Here is a 21,864-nt window from a genome sequence, read left to right as displayed (position 1 = left end):
AAGAATCAGGAAACACTAGAGTGTTTTTATTTGAAATAGGTACAGAGAGTGTTACATATATTTATGCCTGTGACACATTCTAGTACAGTATAGACATCGAAGCTGTGGTCAAAGATCACTTTCACTGTGTTTTTTTGAACCATTATAGCAGTGTGGCTACTCTGACCTGATAACATGGGTGCTAAAGTGAAAAGCATGACATTCTGCGGTATCAGGTATTAAATCTAATAGCACCAGACATATTGTATCCAAAAATCTTCCATTTGTACAGTCTTTGTGTAGATCTAAGTCTCTAAGTCTGCCTCAGGAGTGTCTTTCAGCAGTAGACAGACCAGTAGATGAGGTTGAAGAAGATGTATGAACCAGGGAAAATCATCCGGGAGTATTTGTCAATGGCGTGTGTGTTTTCAATGATGCTGATGGTACGCAAGCTCTTCTTCTTCTTGGTGGTGGTGGTGGTCGACTCACTGCTCACTGACAGATGGACCACCATGTGTTCAGGCTTCTTCGGAACCTCTTCCTGTTCCTCCATGGGTTCCTCAGTGTAGCCAGCCAGACTGTTGGTGTCTGCCTCACTGTAGGTGCCATCTAACATGATCATGGTTCGTGTCTGGGAGATGCCACAGGTGCAGGGCAGGGACTGGACGAGGGAGAAAAACATATCATTGATGTTGTGTTTCAAACTTCACTCATTATAATGTTACACTAATGGCAGGAGAAAAAAAGACAAAGTATGAGCAAACCTGAGATCGGGCCCTCTCTCTCATCTTGCGTTCTCGTCGGTCCTGGACAGTGGACAGGTAGTTGACCGCGGCATACTCCAACACGGACAGGAAGACAAAGACAAAGCTGACCCACAGGTAAATGTCCACAGCCTTGATGTAGGACACACGAGGCATGGATGCATTCACACCAGTGATGATGGTGGACATAGTCAGCACAGTAGTAATGCCTGAACATAGGACACACAATGTTAGTTTGGAAATGTGCTTTAATCCAGGTGTTTTAATGTCTTAAGAGTCTTTAAATTGTGATGACATGTCCTGACAGTTCCTATAGAGGTAACATATACAAGTAGACACATTTCTCAATTACTTCAAAGGACATGTGACATTGTTACCCAGGGAAACTCTGGCTGGCACAGCTCGCCGGTCGATCCAGAATGACACCCAGGAAAGCATGACCATGAGCGTGGCAGGAAAGTACGTCTGCAGCAAGAAGAAGAAGATGTGCCGTCGCAATGTGAAGTTGATATAGAGGCGGTTGTACCAGCCTGGAAATAAAATGGAATAGAATAGAACACCTTTATTGTCATTGCATGTGATATACAACGTAATTTGGGGTCTCTCATTAAACAACAACTGTATACATTCACACTCCAAAACACACACACACACACACACACACATAACAAATAAATTGGGTAAAAGCTGTTTCTGAGTCAGTTGTTGAGCAGTCTCCACAACAGACTGTGATGCAGTACATTGTTCTACTGCGCAGTGGTAGAAAGATTTCAATATTAGAAACCATTTGGGAACATGTTTAATGACATTAAATCCCAGACTTTTATACAACAAACAGTAACCACAAAGTAATATGCAATAATGCAATTTAGTTTTCAGTTTGTACACTGAAATTAAACAGATCTTGAAGTAAAAAAAGTGGCCTTTATGTATATTTTTACTCCACAGAAATGATAGCACACTGGAGTTGTACTTACCAGCCGTTCATTTATTACCAAAGCATTGCTGAATTCACTGTAAACTCCAAATGTGTACCTGTGCTGCTGTAGAAGGCCAAGCGAGATGTTGTGTGGAATTTTTGGATGAGGAACTGTGACAGGGAGATGCGATCATCAGTGCTGAGGGACTCATCGCCGCTCTTCCAGTACAGCATGAGGTCTTCATCTGTGTAGGCATCTGCAAACCATAGTCATGAAATCAAACACAAAAAGAAAACACACACAATTTCACACACAGATAACATGTAAATGTAAAGTCTGCTTGAGAGAGTGTGTTTCAGCCGAATCTCAGAACACACTTTTTAAAGGTTATCTGACATCATCATCCTATACTATCATATTTGCCCATTTTGGGTATTCTATCTTAAGTATAGAAGCCACCATGTCCCTGAAAAACAATATAGTTGTTAAACTACTGTATATATACACGTTCTCTGGGCTAACTGGAGCTCAAACCAGGCAGAGTCCACACTTTGTGTGTAAGGAATTTCGTTTCAGGATCACTGCTGTGGCACAAAATGGCCACCATGGGGCACAGTAGCACTGTTCTAATATCTACACAATCATTATTACTATTTGCCATGACTGTACTACTGCTCTCCTGTCTGCATTTCAGTAATAGTACTAACTCTGGAGTTAATTATAGACCTTGATAGCAAACACAACATTTGGATGTAGCACCAACTATGATATATATTTTTTAAATTATTTATTATTTTACACAAAAGGAAAAACAATAATTATAATAACTAATAATAATAATAACAACATATAAGCATATTGAACAATGAGGGTCCATACATTATGAATCAGGTCCAAAATCACTCACACCATTTGATTGTAGTGTCTGAATCATTCCAATAATTATACCCTGTATAGTGCAGTCATAGTATCCCACAATGCATTGTGAAAAATAGTGGTAATGTACAACTGATAAGTAAACAACATGATGCTCTGCTATTGCACTGAATGAAGAAAAACAAAAAAGAACGACAGATATGAGAGGAAAGAGAAAGTGGGAGCAACATACATGTATGATGTGATCATTTCTCATCTCAGGTACATTTTATATGTAAGGAGCAAAGGATTTGGGCTTGCAACCGGTAAGGTCACTGGTTCAATCCCGGGACAGGCCTGGGCTGGGGTGCCCCTGAGCAAAGCACCCAATTCCCCATTGCTCATTGAGCAGCATTAGTGCTGCCCACTGCTCATGCACCTGCATCTTATAATTATAAGATTCTTCTTGGTCACGGCAGGATAGTTTCCACCAGCAGCAAAAACTTTACCACGATGGCCCTTCACTCCCAATTTATCTGTTTAGCTTGGCTCATAATTATGATATGTACGCTTTTTTGTTTGTTTTTCTTTAGTGGCAAAAAGGGGCTTCCATAGCTTTCTGTAAGTGTCTCTGCCTCATGATTTTATCTCTGCCTGCTGGGGTTCACACTGCTGTCTCTCTTGCTGCTCACATTGTGTTTGGTAATTGAGTGAGCACTGCTGCCAGCAGCTTTTAATTCAGTTGCTATTTTTAGAAGCATTTTAGCCAGATTAATATTTAACCCATCTTTTTTTTTTCCAGTAAAAAGCGTTAATGGACAGTTGCTTTCAGTCCGCTCACTGAGAGTCTGCTTTCCATCATCACTACTCCTGTTGGTAATTCCAAACCTATAAAGGGTCATTCCCAGCTTTATAGTTTTAATCGCATACTCCACCAGAGTAAGAGTGTGTAATTCACAGTTTGATACAGTACTTTTATATCTTGAATATGGAGCCACTAATTCTACTCTCTGTCAGATGTGAGCTCTTTTAGTGTTTGTCTCTTTAAAGGGACAGTTCAGGTTTTTCTGAAGTGAGGTTGTATGAGATACTGTATACATACTGATAGGAGACACAGACACTTCATCGCTGCCAGCAACCAGCCTGAGACCTATGTCTATATCTATATTTTCACAAGATGTTTACAACTTTTTCTGACTGACTCACTCTCCCACACCAAAGTCCATAGAGAAAATCTGCGTTCAGATTTACCTCAGAAAAACAGACAACTGATTTTCTCTGTGGACTTTGGTGTGGAACTTGTAGTATAGTATGAATATTTGGCCCATATATTAAGCTGATTTTCTTTTTTTCCAACATCTGATAAAATATGTTCTTGCAAAAACGGCTTAACTTCAGTAGTTAAGTAGTTATTGAGCGACACTAAAAGTCTGCCTCTTCAATATAGAGTTTATGTCTATACTGCAGTGCATTTAGATTGATAGAAACATTAAAAAACAAACTAAATCTGGATGAAGAAATTGACATAGCAACATTCATCAAGTTTCTGAGAACAAAAACTAGTCTTAAGTAGGGTGTGAGAATACATTGTTGTTCGCAGTCATGATTGTAAGTACATTTTAGCAGGTCCCCACAACTTCAAATGACTGTTTTTGAGGGATAACACTTGATTTTAGGTCAGGTGAGAGTTAAAATGCAGCACTCACATGGGCACATGCACATGGACAGAAATAAAAAAAATGTCTTCAAAATTGGCTTTTTTATTTTTGAATATTTCTAAATGAAATGATAAAATAATCTGTATGATAAATTACATAATTTCAAAGTGCAAGTTAGGATAAGGGTCAGGCTTAGGGATTTATTTGAGACAGTGTTTGTATTTAGGTGTTGAAGCATGAAGTGGGATTATGTCTTCAAGTTCCCTTGAATTAACAAAGTGTGCAGCGCTAAAATGATGTGAACTCGAATAATTAAATACACATTCTAATGTTGCTCTTGTGGAGCATGTATGGCCATAAAATGTAAATCATATACTCACAGCTCTCCAGCTCCAGTGAGCAGGTCTGAGAATCAAGAGGAAAGCGACTGAAGTCCATGTTACAGGCTGCTGTCACTGTCACTCTGTTCGACAACACAATCAACAAAAGAGGCCCGTGGTGAGAAGAGACACTGTGCTCTACTTAGCGAGTACATGTATATAATATTCTGTATATTATACTGCACGTACAAAGCTGATGTAACAAGCTCGCAATTAAAAATAGGCGTACCATGGCAGCCTTTCTTATCAGGTCTTCTTTAAGTTTAGACATTAGATACAGAGGGGACAAAAAGACACCAGCTGCATCTGAGTTGGTTCATGGTTTCAAACATTTGTAGAGTTTATTATTTAATTTTAATGACATTTCAGACCAATAAGAGCCTGGCACTCATGATATTCAGCTATCATTCAGTCGAGGTCTTTGAATAAATATATGGCTGATTATTATGTCAGAATAAACAGTGTAGTCCTATAGTACATACAATCAGACAATGCTTTTACTTACTTACATATAGATAAATGCCAATCTTTGCGTGAACATTCAGAATTTAATTGAATTAGGCTTTTAATTAGGATGTAGCAGGGTCCACGCGGTGGTTCAGTGGCTAGCTTCTCACAGCAAGAAGGTCAACAATAAATATCCTGGTTAGAGAAAAGGACTTTTCTGTGTATGTGTATGTGTTCTCTGGGGTCCAAGAACATGTAGAGGTTCACTGGACCCTAAACTGATGATAGGTGTGAATGTGACAGTGAATGGTTGTTTGCCTCTGTATGTTGACCCTGTGATGGGCCGATCCAGGGTGTACCCCACCTGGAACCCTATGTCAGCTCCCCCACGACCCTCATGTGGAGGATAAAGTGGTAGAAAATGGTTGGATGTGTCTGCTGTGTAAACGCGTTCCTGAGGCAGACCGACACAGCGATGCTGAAAAGCCTCTGACCTCAGGCTGTAGAGGACGTGTCCGTCAGGAAAGACGCGCAGCATGATGTTGTCGGTGGTGGTGTCGTGGATGAAGGACCTCTTGGAGTGGACGAAGAAGACATCAGGGACCCAGATCTTCTTCACCAGACGACCGTCAAACGTCATGCTCTTGTTGGTGCTGCTGATGAACGACAAGCGCTCGTCCTTCCAGTAGTGCCTCAGGTACAGTGTCATGGTGAAGTCCTGGGGAAATGTATGGAATGAACTGTGTGAGAGAGGCAGTTCTCTCACAACACATAACAGTCAAAAGTCAGATTCTCTGGGGAGGCCAGCAGGGGCCACGCACACTCAGACAGCAATGACTATGAGCGTAAATATTTAAATAAGCCTGAACTATCCCTTAAAGAAATGTATGGATAAATTCAGCCTGTGTTACCATATCAACTTCAGAGATGCTGTCCAAGCTCTCCACCTGGACGTCCACTCCAACAGGGATTGCAGGACCTGTTGAATTAAAGCAAAATGAATGTGTGTCATGAATGTGAAGACACATAGGCTGACTCTCAATTCTTTATCTCCTGGTTCGTTATTTTTGTGCTGGAAACTCAGAAATCATAAGTCCCAAACATTCTGAATCACAAGCCCTCAGTTTTCACTCCTGTGAGCTGAGGAAGGATTTATCAACTGCCCCTCAAAAGACTTTTTTCAATCAATATACTTCAGCTTTTTGGCAATATCCACATCTGTGTCTTCATTTTGGGTCCTATATATGTCTGATTACATAACACTCCAATTAAGTGGCAACAATTCAGACTTTATTATTAGCCTGTCCACCATACAAACGATCCATAATAATATACCCTTTGTGAACTTAATGTAAAGCTTTACCAAAATCTAAACAAAAATATGGTATCGACTAAATAAGTGTAAGTATACAATTTGAATAAAGACACCATTTGCACAATTAACCCCAATAAATATTCATTGGTTTGCAGTGCTCTGCATCATACTTCACATGAGGGTCATGGGGCTGTTGGCGAAAGGCAGGGGGAACACCCTGCACATGTCACCAAACCCAGTCCATCACAAGACCAAGCTACAGAGACCAACAACCATTCACTCTCACATTCACACCTACAGTTAATGTAGGTCTTGTTTAGACGGCAGCCCAAATCTGATCACTTGCAAATGTAAACAGTTGGTCAGGAAGATCAGCTTCTGATCGGATATGCTTACAAATCTTCTAATGTGAGCAACTGTTCACATTATATATTGCAATTGATCTGCTCTGCTCCTCCTGTGTCCATATTGACATTGTCTAGTCTAGTCTTCCACATGGATTACCATAGTTACAGACCTGGGTAAAACAAATAAACAAAATGGACAACAGAAATCTAATCTCCTGTTTCTGTCCCAAATATAGTTACGTGAAGCAAAAACTTTCATCTTCTGAAAACTACTGTTTTCCACTGTGTCGATTATTTAAAGCAACTAAGAACCCCGGGATTCTACTGCATGCGTGTAAATATGATATCAACACGGGGGCTTTTATACTGAACAACCCCCACCCCACCCACAAAAAAAAAAATGGATGCTTAATTATGTATAGCATTTAACTTCCTGTCCTGCTAATGTTGAATTCTACTGAATTGAAGTGTTGTTTTCTGTCATCTGGCAAAAATAAAACACAGACTGACAGACAACTGGCTGACGGACAATAACGCAGCCAGTGGAAGCTCACACGTTGACTAAAGTGGATGTGTATCTCATTCCTCATTCAGTGGAATCCAGGTCCACTGAATAAGGTGTGATAAATCCTATCTGAGTGACCGAGATGTTCTGATTGAAATGGATCTATAAAAACGATCACATACGAAACCACCTGTGAATGTGCTTTGAATCACATTTAGGAGAAAACTGGAAAACCCGGAGAAAATCCACAGAGAAAGGCCCTTGGACTGGAATTCGAACCAGCAACCTTCTTGTTGTGAGGCAACAATGCTAGCCAGTGACCCTTTCAATCACAGGACATGTATATACACCACCTCCTTTCTGTCTGTATGTTTTTATGCTGTGTTCCATTAAAAGTCAGAACTTGGAATTTCCAAGCTCATGGGGTATTTCTTACACAGGATTGCTCCCTGATATTGGATTTCCAAACCAGGCTCCCAGAGCTACCAATCTAATTCTGTTTTACAATGTTCTAGTTAACTACATGTGAATGCTTTATATCAATTTAACATACCTGTCATGACCTCTGTCCTCTACATAAGGATTACATGTGATCCTCTCAAATATATTACTATTTAGCATACACACAGTGCAAAGATTTACAGCATACGGGATTTGAACCACTTTGCATCCAGAGACGACACAATCCAAAGAGATTAGTCACCAAAGCCCCTGCATCTGGAGGCTGTGGTCATCTTCTGAAAAGCTCTAAATATCTCCATATTATGGATTATTCATAGCTTACTGGAAGAATAGTATCAGGCATGTTTCAGGTTAGATGAACTTTAAATGGTCTGTTTTAAGACTTCATCCACACTACTCTATTGTCATTTGAAAGTTCACAGTACCGAGACATTTTCAAGCCTCGATGATTGAGTGAGTGTGAAAATGTGGTTGCTGTGTTCTAGTTTAGAGAGGCAAAACAGCCTGCAGCTGTTAGACTGTACAACAAGCACTGCTCTCAGTAGACCACACATAATCAGGTACTCATCCCACGTGCAATATACTGTCATTTTGCAATATAGATATATAATATTCCATGTTCAATCTTTGATTATACTGTAAATATCAAGCCCATGCTGTATATATTCTGGAAGCCTTTATTTTGTAATTTTGTGTAATATTATGTGCAATATTCCTCTCCCTGATAAATGTGCAATGTCAGAACTGTGCAATACACCCCATAATCTGCTGTATATCTGTATATATTTTTTTATTTCTCCACATCTACATTTTACTCTGTATAGACGTTAATTTGAGGTCTACTTTTATACTTTTATATTTATATTTAAATGTGTGGGTCACACGGTGGAGTTGTGGTTAGCACTCTCGCCTTGCAGCGAGAAGACCCGGGTTCGAGTCCCGGTTGGAACAAGGGCCTTTCTGCACGGAGTTTGCATGTTCTCCCCGTGTGTGCGTGGGTTCTCTCCGGGTTCTCCGGCTTCCTCCCACAGTCCAAAAACATGCAATGTGGGGATTAGGTGAATTGGACACGTAGGAGTGAGTGTGAGAGTGAATGATTATTTGTCTCTAGCTGTGTGTGGCCCTGCGATGGACTGGTGAACTTTCCAGGGTGTACCCCGCCTATCGCCCGATGTAGCTGAGATTGGCACAGCACCCCCCGCGACCCTCTGGTGGAGGATAAAGCGGTTAGATGATGAAGTGTGTTTCTGTCTCCTACAACTGACTCGGAGAACCCGCACAAGATTTCCAATGTGCCTGGACTGTCTGTTTAAGCACAAATGGCAAATAAAAACCTTGAACCTATTGTTAACATGTTTCTATAGTGTACTTTCTAGGAAATGCATGTTTATTATTTATTATCTTTATCTATCTTTACTGTCTTTGCTGCTGTGACAATGTAAATTTCCCCACTGCGGGACAAATATAAAATAAATCTTATCTCATCTTATCTTAAATCCCTGCTCTTTGGTTTTCACTATAGTCATTAGTAGGACTTTCTGAAACTAAGTAAACAAGTGCAGAGCAGAGACACGTGATATATGTTTTTAAGGAAGAAGATTACCTCTGTTTTGTTTCGGCTTCTCCCTCTCTCTAATTTGCCACAGCGAATCAGCCGTTTTATTTGATTTACACCGGATGCCCTTCCTAACACAATCCTCCCACTAGGAGTGCACTGGATGAGGCCCTGTCATAGATTACCCTCTAATACAGAGATGAAATGCTCTGTAAAAAACATGGACACAAACCTCAGGCTACCTATTGTTTGCAACACTAGTTGATTTAATACGAGTTAAATTATTGACATTAATGCGATTAATCGCGATTAAATATCTGAAGCGCTTGACAGCACTAGTTAGGACCAGTTAAGAATATTAAAATATACGTACTGTACTGAGGCAGGAGAAGCCTTGCACATATCCTTAGCAAAGGTGTTCAAGAAGCTTGAATATGGATAATATTCAGCCTGAAATGCTGGCGGCTCTGTATACTGTTGGGTTGTTGTGGCTGACATGACTCCACAATGTTGAGTGGAGAGTGAAATATTATTATATTATATTATTATCTGTTTGACAGTTCAGATTTTCTTAGAACCATCACCAACAGCAGATGTACTTTTGCTGCCAGTTTTGCATTTGTCCTCATTTTTCTGTATCAGTTGGAACAAAGTTTCATTTGTGGGGTAGCATCTGTCTGGTGGTGTAGCAGATTGGTGCTTGTGCTAATCTAAGCTGTAAACAGGATGAATTGCTGCCAGCTTAATCTGCTCTTCAATGCTGGAGTGGGACCTACCGTGCAGCCATGTGGAGCTAGGCTAAGTTAACACAGCAGACTAGGCTATATTATCCTGGGGAAACCTAGTGGTCAAAGCTACAATCTAGTTACCTTTTATTATTTATTTAACTCATGTTTCCAGAAGATAAGTGGCTGCTTCTGACACTTCAGTAAGCACTGTGTTAAGCTTTGTGGTGAAAGACTGTTCCCCGAGGCTCATGTCTCCTCACAGATGACAGATGTCACTTTTTCATTTTTAAGCAAAGGAGGAACTGCTATTGGGCTTGGGACCGGCACAACGAGTACACTGGCTGTGGCCCCTCAGTGGCTGGGGGCCTCAATTTTAGAGTTCCCTTTCCACATGGCCATGGGCTGCGCCAGTCTCATCTCCTGTCGATACAAAGAAGATCCTCGGAATATGTACTTTTAAAAGTAAAATAATTTTAGTTAAATCTGTTTTAAATATTTCTATATTACGTTCAATATCTCTATTGTCTGCATTCCGTAAACATTGGACTTCAGTGATGCCACTTCTGAGTTGACCATGTTCCTGAAGGTCAAAAAAAAAAACATGGACACAAACCTCAGGCTACCTATTGTTTGTAATACCCGTTGATAAAAATGCTTTTTTGGATTACCTTCACATGTTTCAACCACTTCCTGTGGTCTTCCTCTGAAGGGTCACCTGATGTTACATGAAATGGGTCTTCCTGCGTTCTACAGGTTTGTCAGACAGCAGAGGACAGCAGCCCCCTGAGGCCCCATAGATGACTTCACTTTTTCTCGTGTTTTCTTTGTGATTATGTAATGATGGTTGCCCATTTGAAACTGCTTGAATGTGCAGACCATGAGGCTGAGAGTTCATCTGCGGAATAATAATTCATTTGACCTCCTCTGGCTACGTGAATAAAATGTGGGTCCTGTTTTGTTCTAGTTCTTCATCAAGGTCCCATTAAATTACACACTACAGGCCACCATGCTCGTACACAGGATTAAAGTTAGCCTAATATATGGCTAAACCCCTACACCACTTTGTTTCCAGGGTTAGAGTTAAGCAAAACAAATGCATGAAAAAAATGTGCAGCTTTTTCATCATCAAATGATGTACTGCTCTTGGAAAAGTTGGTAACCTCATGGAGTTTTTGACAGGAAAAACACCTTTTTGTTACCGGGTAGAGAAGGAGTAGGGGCAGGGCAAGTTTTCTGAGGCAAACAAGGCCCTGACAGTGTTCTATTAATTACTTAGAATTCCTCAGGCGGCGACAGAAGATACACAGTGAAAGAGACATGATATAAAGTTGCGTCTATCACATCTGTCATTGCATGACATTAAGGAATTTCCAGCAGAAAAATAACTCTACCATCAACCATGGTTGAAGTCACTAAGATTGCTGTGCCCCAGCATTATAGTTTTGTCCAACATTATCCAAAGTTTGTCCGGCATCATATAGTATATCAGTGATGTTGATTCCAACACGCCTATAGCATCACACACCTCACACTGACTGAGTAATGTTAGTGATAGCACTATGCGTTTAAACGCTGGAGGACATGTCAAAGTAACAGGCTGCATGAAACAACACCAGTAAATTCACAGCACATCACCAAGCCACCACATTTTCTAAAAAGCACACAGCATCTCTGGTATACAGTTGACGGATCATCACATGACTAATATCACTCAGCCCATACATCAAACCATTTGGTTGACAGACTTTCCCCTCTGCGTGGATTAACATCGAGCTTAATGTGTTATCTTACCCAGGATCAAGAGCAATAATACAGCAAAACACATCAGTCACAATCCTGGCAAACACATGCATCTGTGTCCGAGAATATGTGGAACTGATGGCATGATCAGAGTTTACAGTACAAAGGCTGTGAGATTTGACAGACTTTGGATGTTTACAGGATGAGGTTTGTTTGTTAATTCGCTGCATACTCATAATCCATATCAATATTTGTCAACTGAAGATTTTAGTGCATAACTTTTAAATGTAAACAAATGTCTGCTATGATGAAAACATTGTCAAATGAGTTCACACAATAATGATTAAGCCTATCATCTCCACATGAAGCATGCTTGAGTATGACTGAAAACACATAGAAATGTCCACAAGTACACATATTCTGCTTTTTAATGCCTTGTTTTCACAGTGTTTTCTGTTTTCATGTTAATGTTTGATCTTGCCTACATTTTAAGGTGGGATATTACATTTTTTGTTCTGTTATTTATATTCTGTGAGTCATATGACCTTTGGCATTGTGTGATGGTGTTGGTGACCTGTGTTGTCCTGCAGCTGTGCTAGTATTGTTGCACTAGCAACAAATGTATTAGATTGGATTTGATGTCAAAATGGCTGTGGTTCAAAGGGCCCATTAACTTCAACCTTGCATGTGTGTAGACTGTGAATGGAAGCTGGCGTATCTACAGAAAACACGTAAACAGAAAGGCGAGGCTAAACATTACACCACCTAAAATATGTGTAGCATAAAATGATAACCTTAGACTATTATAGAATGGTTTCTTTCAGGTTTCAAACATCTGCACTGAAGAGTCATTTCTATCAATGGATGGAGTCAGGGGCAGGTGGTGGTGGCACCATCAATTTCATATACCTCAGCTGAATCCAGTCGACTCTTTATGTTACTCTTGAGAAAGGTGAAGCAGCGCAGTTTGGATAAAGATAAAGATAAAGTGGAGATTAATGCATGAATCCATATCTATGATCATTTAGTCAGAATATATTTAAATGCTATGCTCTGCAAGAACACTGTGCTTGGAAACACCATTAGGCGAATCCATTCAAGTAGCACACTGCCAAAAGCTTTGTGATTATAGTGGGTCACTGTATGAATCATGAAGCCACTCATGCTTAAGCGACACAAAACAAAAGCAAGGAAAAAACAACTAGAACACTCAGAGAGCACTAACCTCTGCAAAGGTTTTACACCTGTTTTACAAACCAGAGACTCAAATGTTTACATTTTGATCCACTGGATCAAAAGACTTTCTGGATCGCAATAGAACTTTCACTCACTCACTCACTCACTCACTCACTCAATGCTAACTCGACCCATACACCGGCTTCTCTCTCCTCACACACACATACACAGCGCTGCTTGCTCACTCTCTCTCTCCATGCGCGTACACTTGCCACAGCATTCTTACAACAGTAGTTTACACAAATTCATCTTGCGGGCCGGATTGGACCTTCTGGCAGGCTCCTGATTTAGAGTGTCCAATTTACCTAATCCCCATAATGCAATATGGGGATTAGTTTTTTGGACTGTGGGGAGAACCCGGAGAAAGCCCACATACACACGGGGAGAACATGACAACTCCATGCAGAAAGGCTGCTATTCTTGCTGCAAAGGCAAGAGTGCTAACCACTACACCAACTGTATGTCCCTGCTTATATGTTAAAATTAATCCTGCACTGTTAAGATGTCACTGATATATTCAGATCTAAATTGACGGAAAATCTGTAATCTGGATCAGATCTGGATTAAATTGAGATGGTTCCGTCAGAGAGTTCTTCGTGGTAGTTTTTTTTTTCTCTCTCTCTCCACTGTCACCAATTATGTGACTTGATGGATCTCTGTGAAAATGTAAGGTTTTGAGGATTCCATATTATGTGTATCTAAGTCAGTTTGATGGAGGGTCTGTGTCTGTGTTGCAAAAATATCACACAATCATTGTTGTTTGGCAGATTCTTGCATTTGCTGCCACAACTTGTGGACCTGCATTCTCACTCATGTATGATCACTGGAGTGGTACAAGTGTCATATTGTGTTTTTCGTTGACATGTGAGCAGCTATTGCAGAATTTTTGCAAAATAATGCACAATAAAGCACATGTGGAGATGACTGGGCTCTTACCTCCAAATGCTGGTCTCATGGTGAAATCATGATCGTCTACTTTGAGCAGTTGCTCTGTCTTGGTTTTGTGAGACTTGGTCACATCTGGAGGCTTCTTTGCCAGAGAGCTAGAGGAGGATGAAAGTCACAGTCAGTCAAGAACTAAGAATACCGGTCCATCAACAACTACATAAGTGATTGTTAAGACGACATGCAACTTGTCTTTGTTGACACATACAAATGTTAGCAAGCGAAAGCAAATGGACTGGATTTATGGCCTAGACTTGCTTTTCAGGTCTGACACTTAACATTCAACCATTCACACACTCTTTGAGCTGTGAGTGCAGTGTGAGAATTTCTGATTAGTGTGATTTGTCCTTGCAAATCCCATATGACTGCAACAAGACTCAAAACCTCACCTAAAATTATGTCCAGCTCTGTACATTAGAAGAATAATTCATCCCAGTTACCAATAAGTAATCATAATCTAACCATTTTGGTCATTATTGACAAGCTTTATGTCATTAAAATGTAAATAACAACAAAGTGAGACATCATATTTTAGTATTTTTAATTTAGTTTAGAAAATATCATATATAATATCATATATAATCACTTTTGGAAAGACAGTCAAATAAAAATACCAATTGCCCACTGAATATAATACGTCCAAGTGTAATCTTTCACAAACATGTAACAAAAAGAAAAATTGTAGTTGATTTGAATAAGAAATTAAATATTTTTCTATTAAAACAGTTATATCTGTGTTGTAAATTCAAACCTTAATAATGACATTTAGAAACATTTAAATAAACAAACCCATTAGATTAAAATCTACTGTAGATTTAGATTGATTCCACATGGACCTGCAATTACATATCCTATGTACTTTGACAGTCAACTTGTTTTAAACATTATTACAATACATGCTGCCCATGCAGGAAAGTATATCCCCTATTTCTGTTATATTATTTTCTCTGTGTCCTGTACTTACTTGGCATGCTTCTGAGTCTCCACAGCGATGCTCCATCTCCGCACCCGGTGGCCGTATTTACGGCACTCATGGGTAACAAACAGAAACCAAAGTAAAATCAGAGATTTGGTCAAATAAGCCATCTTGATGGTGCAAATCCACATGTGAGAGCCTTGCACGCGCCTTTCCATTGGTTCATACCAGCAGAGCTCAACAGGCAGCGCATGGTTTTCAACAGAGGATGGATGCGGCGTCACTCATGGCATCAGACTGTGCCACATGAGGATGCAGGAGAGGAGTGAGTGTGATTGCAATCTACACTTACTCAATAGGGAGACCATGGGGGTTGAACATCTGTAGCGTACACACACACACACACACACACAGATGCACATACACATGGATTATTTGCAGCCTGGTATGACACAACAAGAGAGGCAGATTACCCCTCTCTCTTGTAAATAAAGCCATAGGAATCACGTTTCGCTGAACTCATGGACACGATGGAGCAGTGAAATGATGCAACTGCTACGTTGCAGTGGGTTTTCCCTCACAGGACCAATGAAAAGGCCCTGTGTTGCCATAGAGCAAACCTGCCAGCAAAACATGACATTGACTGGTAGAAAATGATTTACTATTGAATGTAAGTCATTTTTGCGATATTTTTTATCAGTGCATTGAACCAAAATGTACCCAGCTTAGTTATTAAAGTCTAAAAAACATATTACGGCAGCTAACTTTGAGCACATTGGTTCTCAAACTGTGGGGTGCGGCCCATTAGTGGGTCTTGAAGATATTGCAGATGGGCCTCATAATGGGCTTCTGGGGTAAAATACACTGCCTGGTGAAAAAAGCCACTTATATTTTGTTGGAAAGTCTGTCGTTTTTATTAAGGCACACATTCATAATGGCATTGTTTCAATAAAAGTAGGGTGGGAGATAATTAACTGGAGCTTTTTTTTTACTGCATTAGTGAAAATCCACTTCACACCCTGAATGCAACCGATTAAACATCACCGAAAGGTACTGAAAGTCACCGATGCAGCGCAGTGCTCGTGAATCTATGTGGAACCAACACTCTACGTGGACAAGCATTACACGTTCCTGTGCTGTGCAAGTGTGGATTCGGAGGGAAGTCTGAAGAAAGGGAATTGGATTTTTGAATTCAAAATGTAGCCTGCTGTTTTTCCAGGATGTCCCACCCTACCTTTAATGACATTTATTTATGTCCAGAGTTGCAGTTTTATTTGCCAGGATCTTGTATTGTTGACCAACTGCACCAACTCCAGGTCATAACACTTTCCCCACAAGCTTAGTCAATTCAATTCAATTTTATTTGTCTAGCACCAAATCACAACATACATTAGCTCAAGGCACCGTACATAGTAAGGCAGAAACTTTTAGAGAAGAGAAACCCAACAGATCACACAATGAGCCAACACTCGACATCAGTGAAGAGAAAACAAACTTTTAACAGGTGTTGAAGCGCGGTTTATTCTTTGCAAAGAGAGAGTCACAGATGAACAACTGCTCCGAGGCAAGTCAAAGATGGCTCTGAGGGAAAAGTATGAGGGGCTGTATAGGCCATAATTCCTTTTTTACCTCACACATACATAATTTTAGGCAGCGTTGCCTGCGTCATCCCAGTCGTGGTGGACACATCTCTCCTCTCCTTTCATTTTGTCTAAGAGTTTGTGGAAGTCAAGAGTGCCCATTCATGTTTGTAACAGGAGTCTAATTTCAGACATTGTTGGTCTGAAATCATTACAGAAAGTCAGAAACTGTATAACAAAAGCAGCGTCCCCATCCTCTGGTTTGGAAAGATGCAGTCCAAGGCTTATAAACCAGTACAGGTACACCATCCGGTCCCACCCCCTACATCATTGGAAGTTGGAAATTTCTTTCTGCCCCTCCTGCGGCTTCCCAAGAAGAGGAGGAAGAGGAGGGAGCATTTTCAGGTGCAGACGGCTGTGTTTGTTCTGTCCTGAAGGTCCTTCCCGTCCTTGTTTGGGCTGGAGGAGGAGGCTGGAGTAATGGAACGTCTGGAGTGCTGCTTGATGGCTGCTCCTCCTCGTCATACACCGGAGGGAGTGGCTGTTGGAGTGGTGGTGGGGCCGGGCTGACGACGTCGAGGTCGTGATCCAGTGTTTGAGCAGTCAGCTGTAAAAGCTGGGGATAAAGCAAAGAAGTGACAGGCTGCGAGTGTGTGTTCTCAGACAGTGAATCATTTCTTATCAGGCAATGCATTTACAACCTCTTTGTCCTCTTTGTCTTTTTGACATTTTTCTCTTTTTGCAAATTCTCATCTTTCCCTTGTTTCAACTTCGGTTGTACACATATTGAATATTTTTCTATGTTCTTTTATATCTCAACACACTTTCACTTTCACCGATCTTCCCCTAATACATTTTTCCTCTTTTTCGTCAATTTTTTCTTCCAGCTGTTTAAGTTTTATCAGGCTTTAGGAAACCCCCACATTCCACACGCCAACGATGCAACAGACTAACACTCTGATCCCCACTTCTTCCTCAGGACATCTACCATTGGCCCCTCAGGCTCGGACACTTCAGGCTTCTTACTTTGCCTGTTTCCCATTTTCCTGAGCTGGCAGTGTGCACACTTTTACCACATATACCACACAGACGTCTCCGTGCTGGTAAATCCTTTCATTCAGTACAAAGGACAAAAACTATCCCTGCTGAATTATATATTCAGACTCTGTTTTCCTTTCGTTTTAGGAAAACAAGGCGTGTTCCCATGGGTTCAGCTTTGTTTAATACTCAAATCAGGCTTTCTGTCTGCATATAGGCCTTACCCATGACGAACAATAGAACAATGGATTACAGGCACACGCCTTGGCCCCAACATGGCTTGCCTGCCATTTTGTGTAACTCTGACAGAATCAACAACTCCCATGTGCCATAATGTAAAATCAGGTTTCTTGACCTACTGAAAATGCTGTTTAAATACTGACTTTTTGTATTTGTTCTTTGTTCTGTTTTTTGGACTCTCTTAATTATGGACAGACTGAAAAGTGTGAATGAAAGACTGTCGGAATGAAGTTCAATTAATCAACTTACAACAATGAGTTGTTGCACGGTACTGAGCTGGTGCAACAGGTTTTGTTGCACAACAGCAGAGAAAAAAAAATTGGTTGTTGTTTCTTTGGTTGCAGAGTTATGCTCATAATTAAAAAAATTATAATAATTGTGAGATGTAATACTTAATCGTTTTATGTGTTGTGTGCTTATTTTTCCATACATGGAATATCTATTTTGACATCCAATACAATCTATTCCACATATAACAAAAGGTAGATAAGTTAGATTAAAAAAATACAGAATGGTACTTCCTCGTACAATTCTATTATACAGAGAGGAAACACCCATGCAGAGGTATGACAGGTAAAGAAGTGATGGGAATAAAAGTAGATCATACATAACAAGACACACGGACAACAAGATCAGTTCAACATGAGTAAGGAGAAATATCAAGGTAAGAGTCTGAACAATTTAATGTTGCTGTTCTCTCTCTTTCATGATGTACCAGTCACAAGACTGGTCATGATTTTTTTTCTCTGCTTTGTCATCTCTGGAGCGTTAGCAATTAAAACATCTGAAATCAGTTATTTTTACAATGCCTTTAGGTAATTGTTTTAATAGTTAGCCCTGAAGGACTCAAAACATTCTATTATTAATCACTAACACTCTTGGTATTTTCTGCACACACCTATTGTAGAACATATCTTTATCTTTGGCTGACAGCTTACAGGAAATCATTATTGGAATTGGCTTATTGAAAACCAGGAAGTGACTGTGTGCATATGGTCAGTTAAATCAAGTTGTGGTTATAGATTAACCACAGAATTCAAGTGGACGACTGTTGTGTCATAATAGATTTCTTGAATGAAGTGTGCTGGTCTCTGCTATGCTAGGTGGTTTTATGACCCCTTTCATCTTATTAGTAGTAGGTCAGTGGTTCTCAACCTTTTTATACCAAGTACCACCCGAGGAAATACTGAGCACTCAAAGTAACACCATTATTACCAATATGAAAATACAGTGGTGTAAATTGGCCGAGCAAAGGAGGCAGATTTATACCCAATAAGATAATTTGCTGTGTCCTCATCCTCCTCTTCCTCACATATACCTTGCACACTGGTATAGTGAGATTACATTTAGATGGAGTGAGACTAATGTAATAACAATAATAATAATAATAATAATTTTTTTAATTTATTATAATCTTTTATTTGTTTAATTTTCTACACATTCTGGTCAAAATTCCGCAGCTCCACTCTGATCACAGACCCCAGTTTAGACAGTAGAACAGTATTTCTGAGTTTCTACAAGAGGAAGCTTGTTCAAGTACAAATAATTCGTTACTGTACACTGAATTTTCACATATACATTAATTATACATTTCCTAAATAAAATGTGTACTTCCACTCCGATACATTTCCCTTAATCATCTTTATTACTCGTTACTACAAAATAAAAGTTGAGTTGCTGGCGTAATGCCTGTTTGTTGTTGCTAGTCGTATTTAGCAGCACAAGCTGTTAGCCGCAGATTTTGGCCCCAAGTGGAATTGCAGCCAGCGGACCAGCGTTTTTACCATGTCCGACACTGAGGCTCTCTGGGTTTCCTGTTGTACACTCCGGACGCCGGCTATCAGCTGTTTCAGCTCTCAGCTCTCAGCTGAGCAGCCAACCGGTGAGCTAGCAAGATCACACAGATTAACAGCCTAGAAGTGCTACAGAGTAATTACCAAGTTATCCAACAGAGGGCACTGTGGGTTCAGCTTGGCCTGCTTTCAAGGCTCTTTGCAAGTAACAAACAAATAAACTGACTCATCCAGAAGATACACAAAGCCTCTAACAACACAGCTCTGTGTGACGTGGTGTATTTCTGTCCGACAGGGTTTTACAGTGCCACAGACTCCTATGAAATGAGGATCATTCTATTTGGCAAGACAGGCGTGGGAAAGAGTGCAGCTGGAAACACCATCTTGGGCCGAGAGGCTTTTGAGTCTGAACTGCCTCTATCCTCCATGACAACTGAATGCCAGAAAGCTAAGGGGAATGTTGGAGGCCGAAGGATTGCTGTTATTGACACTCCAGGACTGTTTGACACTAATTGCTATGAAGAGGAAATGTTGAAGTGGATCAAGATGTGCATCTCACTGTCTGCTCCTGGCCCTCATGCCTTCCTGGTGGTTCTTGAGTTGGGCAGGTTCACCCAAAAGGAGAAGGAGACTGTTAAGATGATCCAGACCACTTTTGGTGAAGATGCTGCCAATTACACAATGGTGTTGTTTACTCATGGAGACAGGCTGAGAAATCTATCTATTGAGAGCTACATTTCAGAGAGTGCTGATCTGCAAGCCTTCATTCGCTCGTGTTGCGGTCGATACCATGTCTTCAATAATGAAATCAAAGATGCTGTGCAAACCAGCCACCTCCTGCAAAAAATTGACAAGATGACCATGGCCAACTATGGAAGCTACTACACCAATGACATGTTCATGAAACCAGAGGAGGCCATAGAGAAGGAGAAACAGAGACTCCTGCAGGAGATGGAGCATGAAGCCAGAGCTCGAGCAGATAAAACTGCTCTAGTGATTTTTATAACAACAGCCTGCGGTGTTCTGGTTGGTGGTCTGCTTACAAACAGGCAACAAGGTTTAGTGCTTGGAGTTTTAGCTGGGGCAGCCATTGGAGCTACTGTTAGTACTCCATCAGTGAAAACAGAAACAACAAAGAAGCAAACTCAAAAAATGCGACGTGACAGATAAATGCCAGTAAGTTAAGATGCCTGTTTTAGTTGGTCATCAATAAAACAGACATGTAGCACAATAAATGCATCATGTCCACCTTCAACAACATCTTAAGACCCCCTGATACTCTCGCCCCCATCTGCTCTCAACTGCCCACTGTGATACTTTTTTCTAGTCCAAAATTCAAGACATCCACCAACAACTGTCCTACTCAACTAACACGACTCCATCCTACCCTATTCCTGCTGTCCCCCACTCCTCACTGTCTTGCTCCACCCTCCCCACTGCTAACGACATCTCAAACCTAATCCGTAAATCAAAACCATCCACCTGCCACCTTGATCCCCTTCCAACCCCTCTTGTTAAATATTGTCTACATTCCCTGTCTGCTCTTACCACTAACATTATTCACTCCTCCCTCTCCTCTGGTCATGTCCCATCTCCCCTCAAAACTGCTGCAATAACTCCAGTATTGAAGAAACCTGGCTCAGATCCCACCAACCTGAATAACTTCCGCCCCGTCCCCTGTGTTTTTCTGTTTTTAATCATGTACTGTAAGGTGATCTTGAATCCAGGTGTAAATGTATTATCATTATTATTGTTATTATTATTATTATTATTATTGTTGTTATTATTATTATTATTATTATGTTACTCTAATCTACAATGAGAGCAGGAGGAGAAGGGCTACCTCTGAGTCATTCTTACCACCACCAAGAAGGCCAATGTTTTCATCAGGGTGGGTTTGTAAATTTTTAAGCAACTTCCTCTATACAGCTTTTGACGGATCAATCAGAGTTTTTTGTGATGGGTAAGTGATCACCCAAGTATGTTCCAATTATAATTTGGTTAGAATCATCTACCCCCTGATAATGTCACAAAGAATTATCGAGAAATCTCTATCTCTTACAATGGGAAAAAAATAAATAGGTATAAGCAGGTAAAGTTCTATGCAGATTTGGATATATTATATATATATATATGGGAAAGTAAAAGTTTTCTTTTGAGATGTTTGTACTTCCCAAGTAGAGGGACAATACACTGTAAATACACTCTAAGATAAAATAACTACTGTTTATGATCTGTAATACATGATTATACAAAATAAATCAAAATACACTTATTGCCTTTCATTTTAGATCATACCTGCTTTATTTATTTGGCTTTTTAATGTTAAATTAAGGATATGAATATGAATTAGAAACAATGAACCAACCAGTGTCTACATCACTCACTCACCATCAAAGGCATCATTGGACTGCTGGGGGTGAGGGTCTGTTGCTGGGTCAAACTCAGGCGAAGTGGCCAC

The 21,864-nt window shown here is 40.3% G+C and overlaps 2 protein-coding genes across 2 annotated transcripts; one reads left to right on the top strand and one right to left on the bottom strand.

Annotated features, from left to right (window-relative positions):
• Positions 1 to 5: 5 nt before the first annotated feature.
• gabrr2a (gamma-aminobutyric acid type A receptor subunit rho2a) lies at positions 6 to 15,076 on the bottom strand. The gene is given in 10 exon segments (XM_044046947.1): positions 6 to 640; positions 744 to 952; positions 1,121 to 1,273; positions 1,779 to 1,919; positions 4,557 to 4,639; positions 5,498 to 5,721; positions 5,915 to 5,982; positions 13,828 to 13,934; positions 14,801 to 14,924; positions 14,927 to 15,076. Coding segments are annotated over 10 exon segments (1,512 nt in total). The 5' UTR covers positions 15,006 to 15,076; the 3' UTR covers positions 6 to 316.
• A 3,147-nt stretch (positions 15,077 to 18,223) lies between these two features.
• On the top strand, positions 18,224 to 20,597 carry LOC122782638 (GTPase IMAP family member 2-like). Its single transcript, XM_044047069.1, has 2 exons — positions 18,224 to 18,274; positions 19,699 to 20,597. Exons 1-2 carry the CDS (start codon positions 18,253 to 18,255, stop codon positions 20,571 to 20,573), a joined length of 897 nt encoding a protein of 298 aa, XP_043903004.1. The 5' UTR covers positions 18,224 to 18,252; the 3' UTR covers positions 20,574 to 20,597.
• Positions 20,598 to 21,864: the final 1,267 nt, after the last annotated feature.

Source organism: Solea senegalensis, linkage group LG16, assembly GCF_019176455.1.
Source record: "Solea senegalensis isolate Sse05_10M linkage group LG16, IFAPA_SoseM_1, whole genome shotgun sequence".
NCBI classification, from domain to species: Eukaryota; Metazoa; Chordata; class Actinopteri; order Pleuronectiformes; family Soleidae; genus Solea; species Solea senegalensis.
Note: the sequence above shows the minus strand (reverse complement) of the source record. Positions and strands in the feature narration are given on the sequence as shown.

Excerpts from the sequence above, each read along its gene's own strand:
- LOC122782638 (XM_044047069.1), top strand. The coding sequence starts at position 18,253 with ATGAGTAAGGAGAAATATCAAG. Across the intron at positions 18,275-19,698 it reads GAGTAAGGAGAAATATCAAG|GGTTTTACAGTGCCACAGAC; the intron begins GTAAGAGTCTGA and ends TCTGTCCGACAG.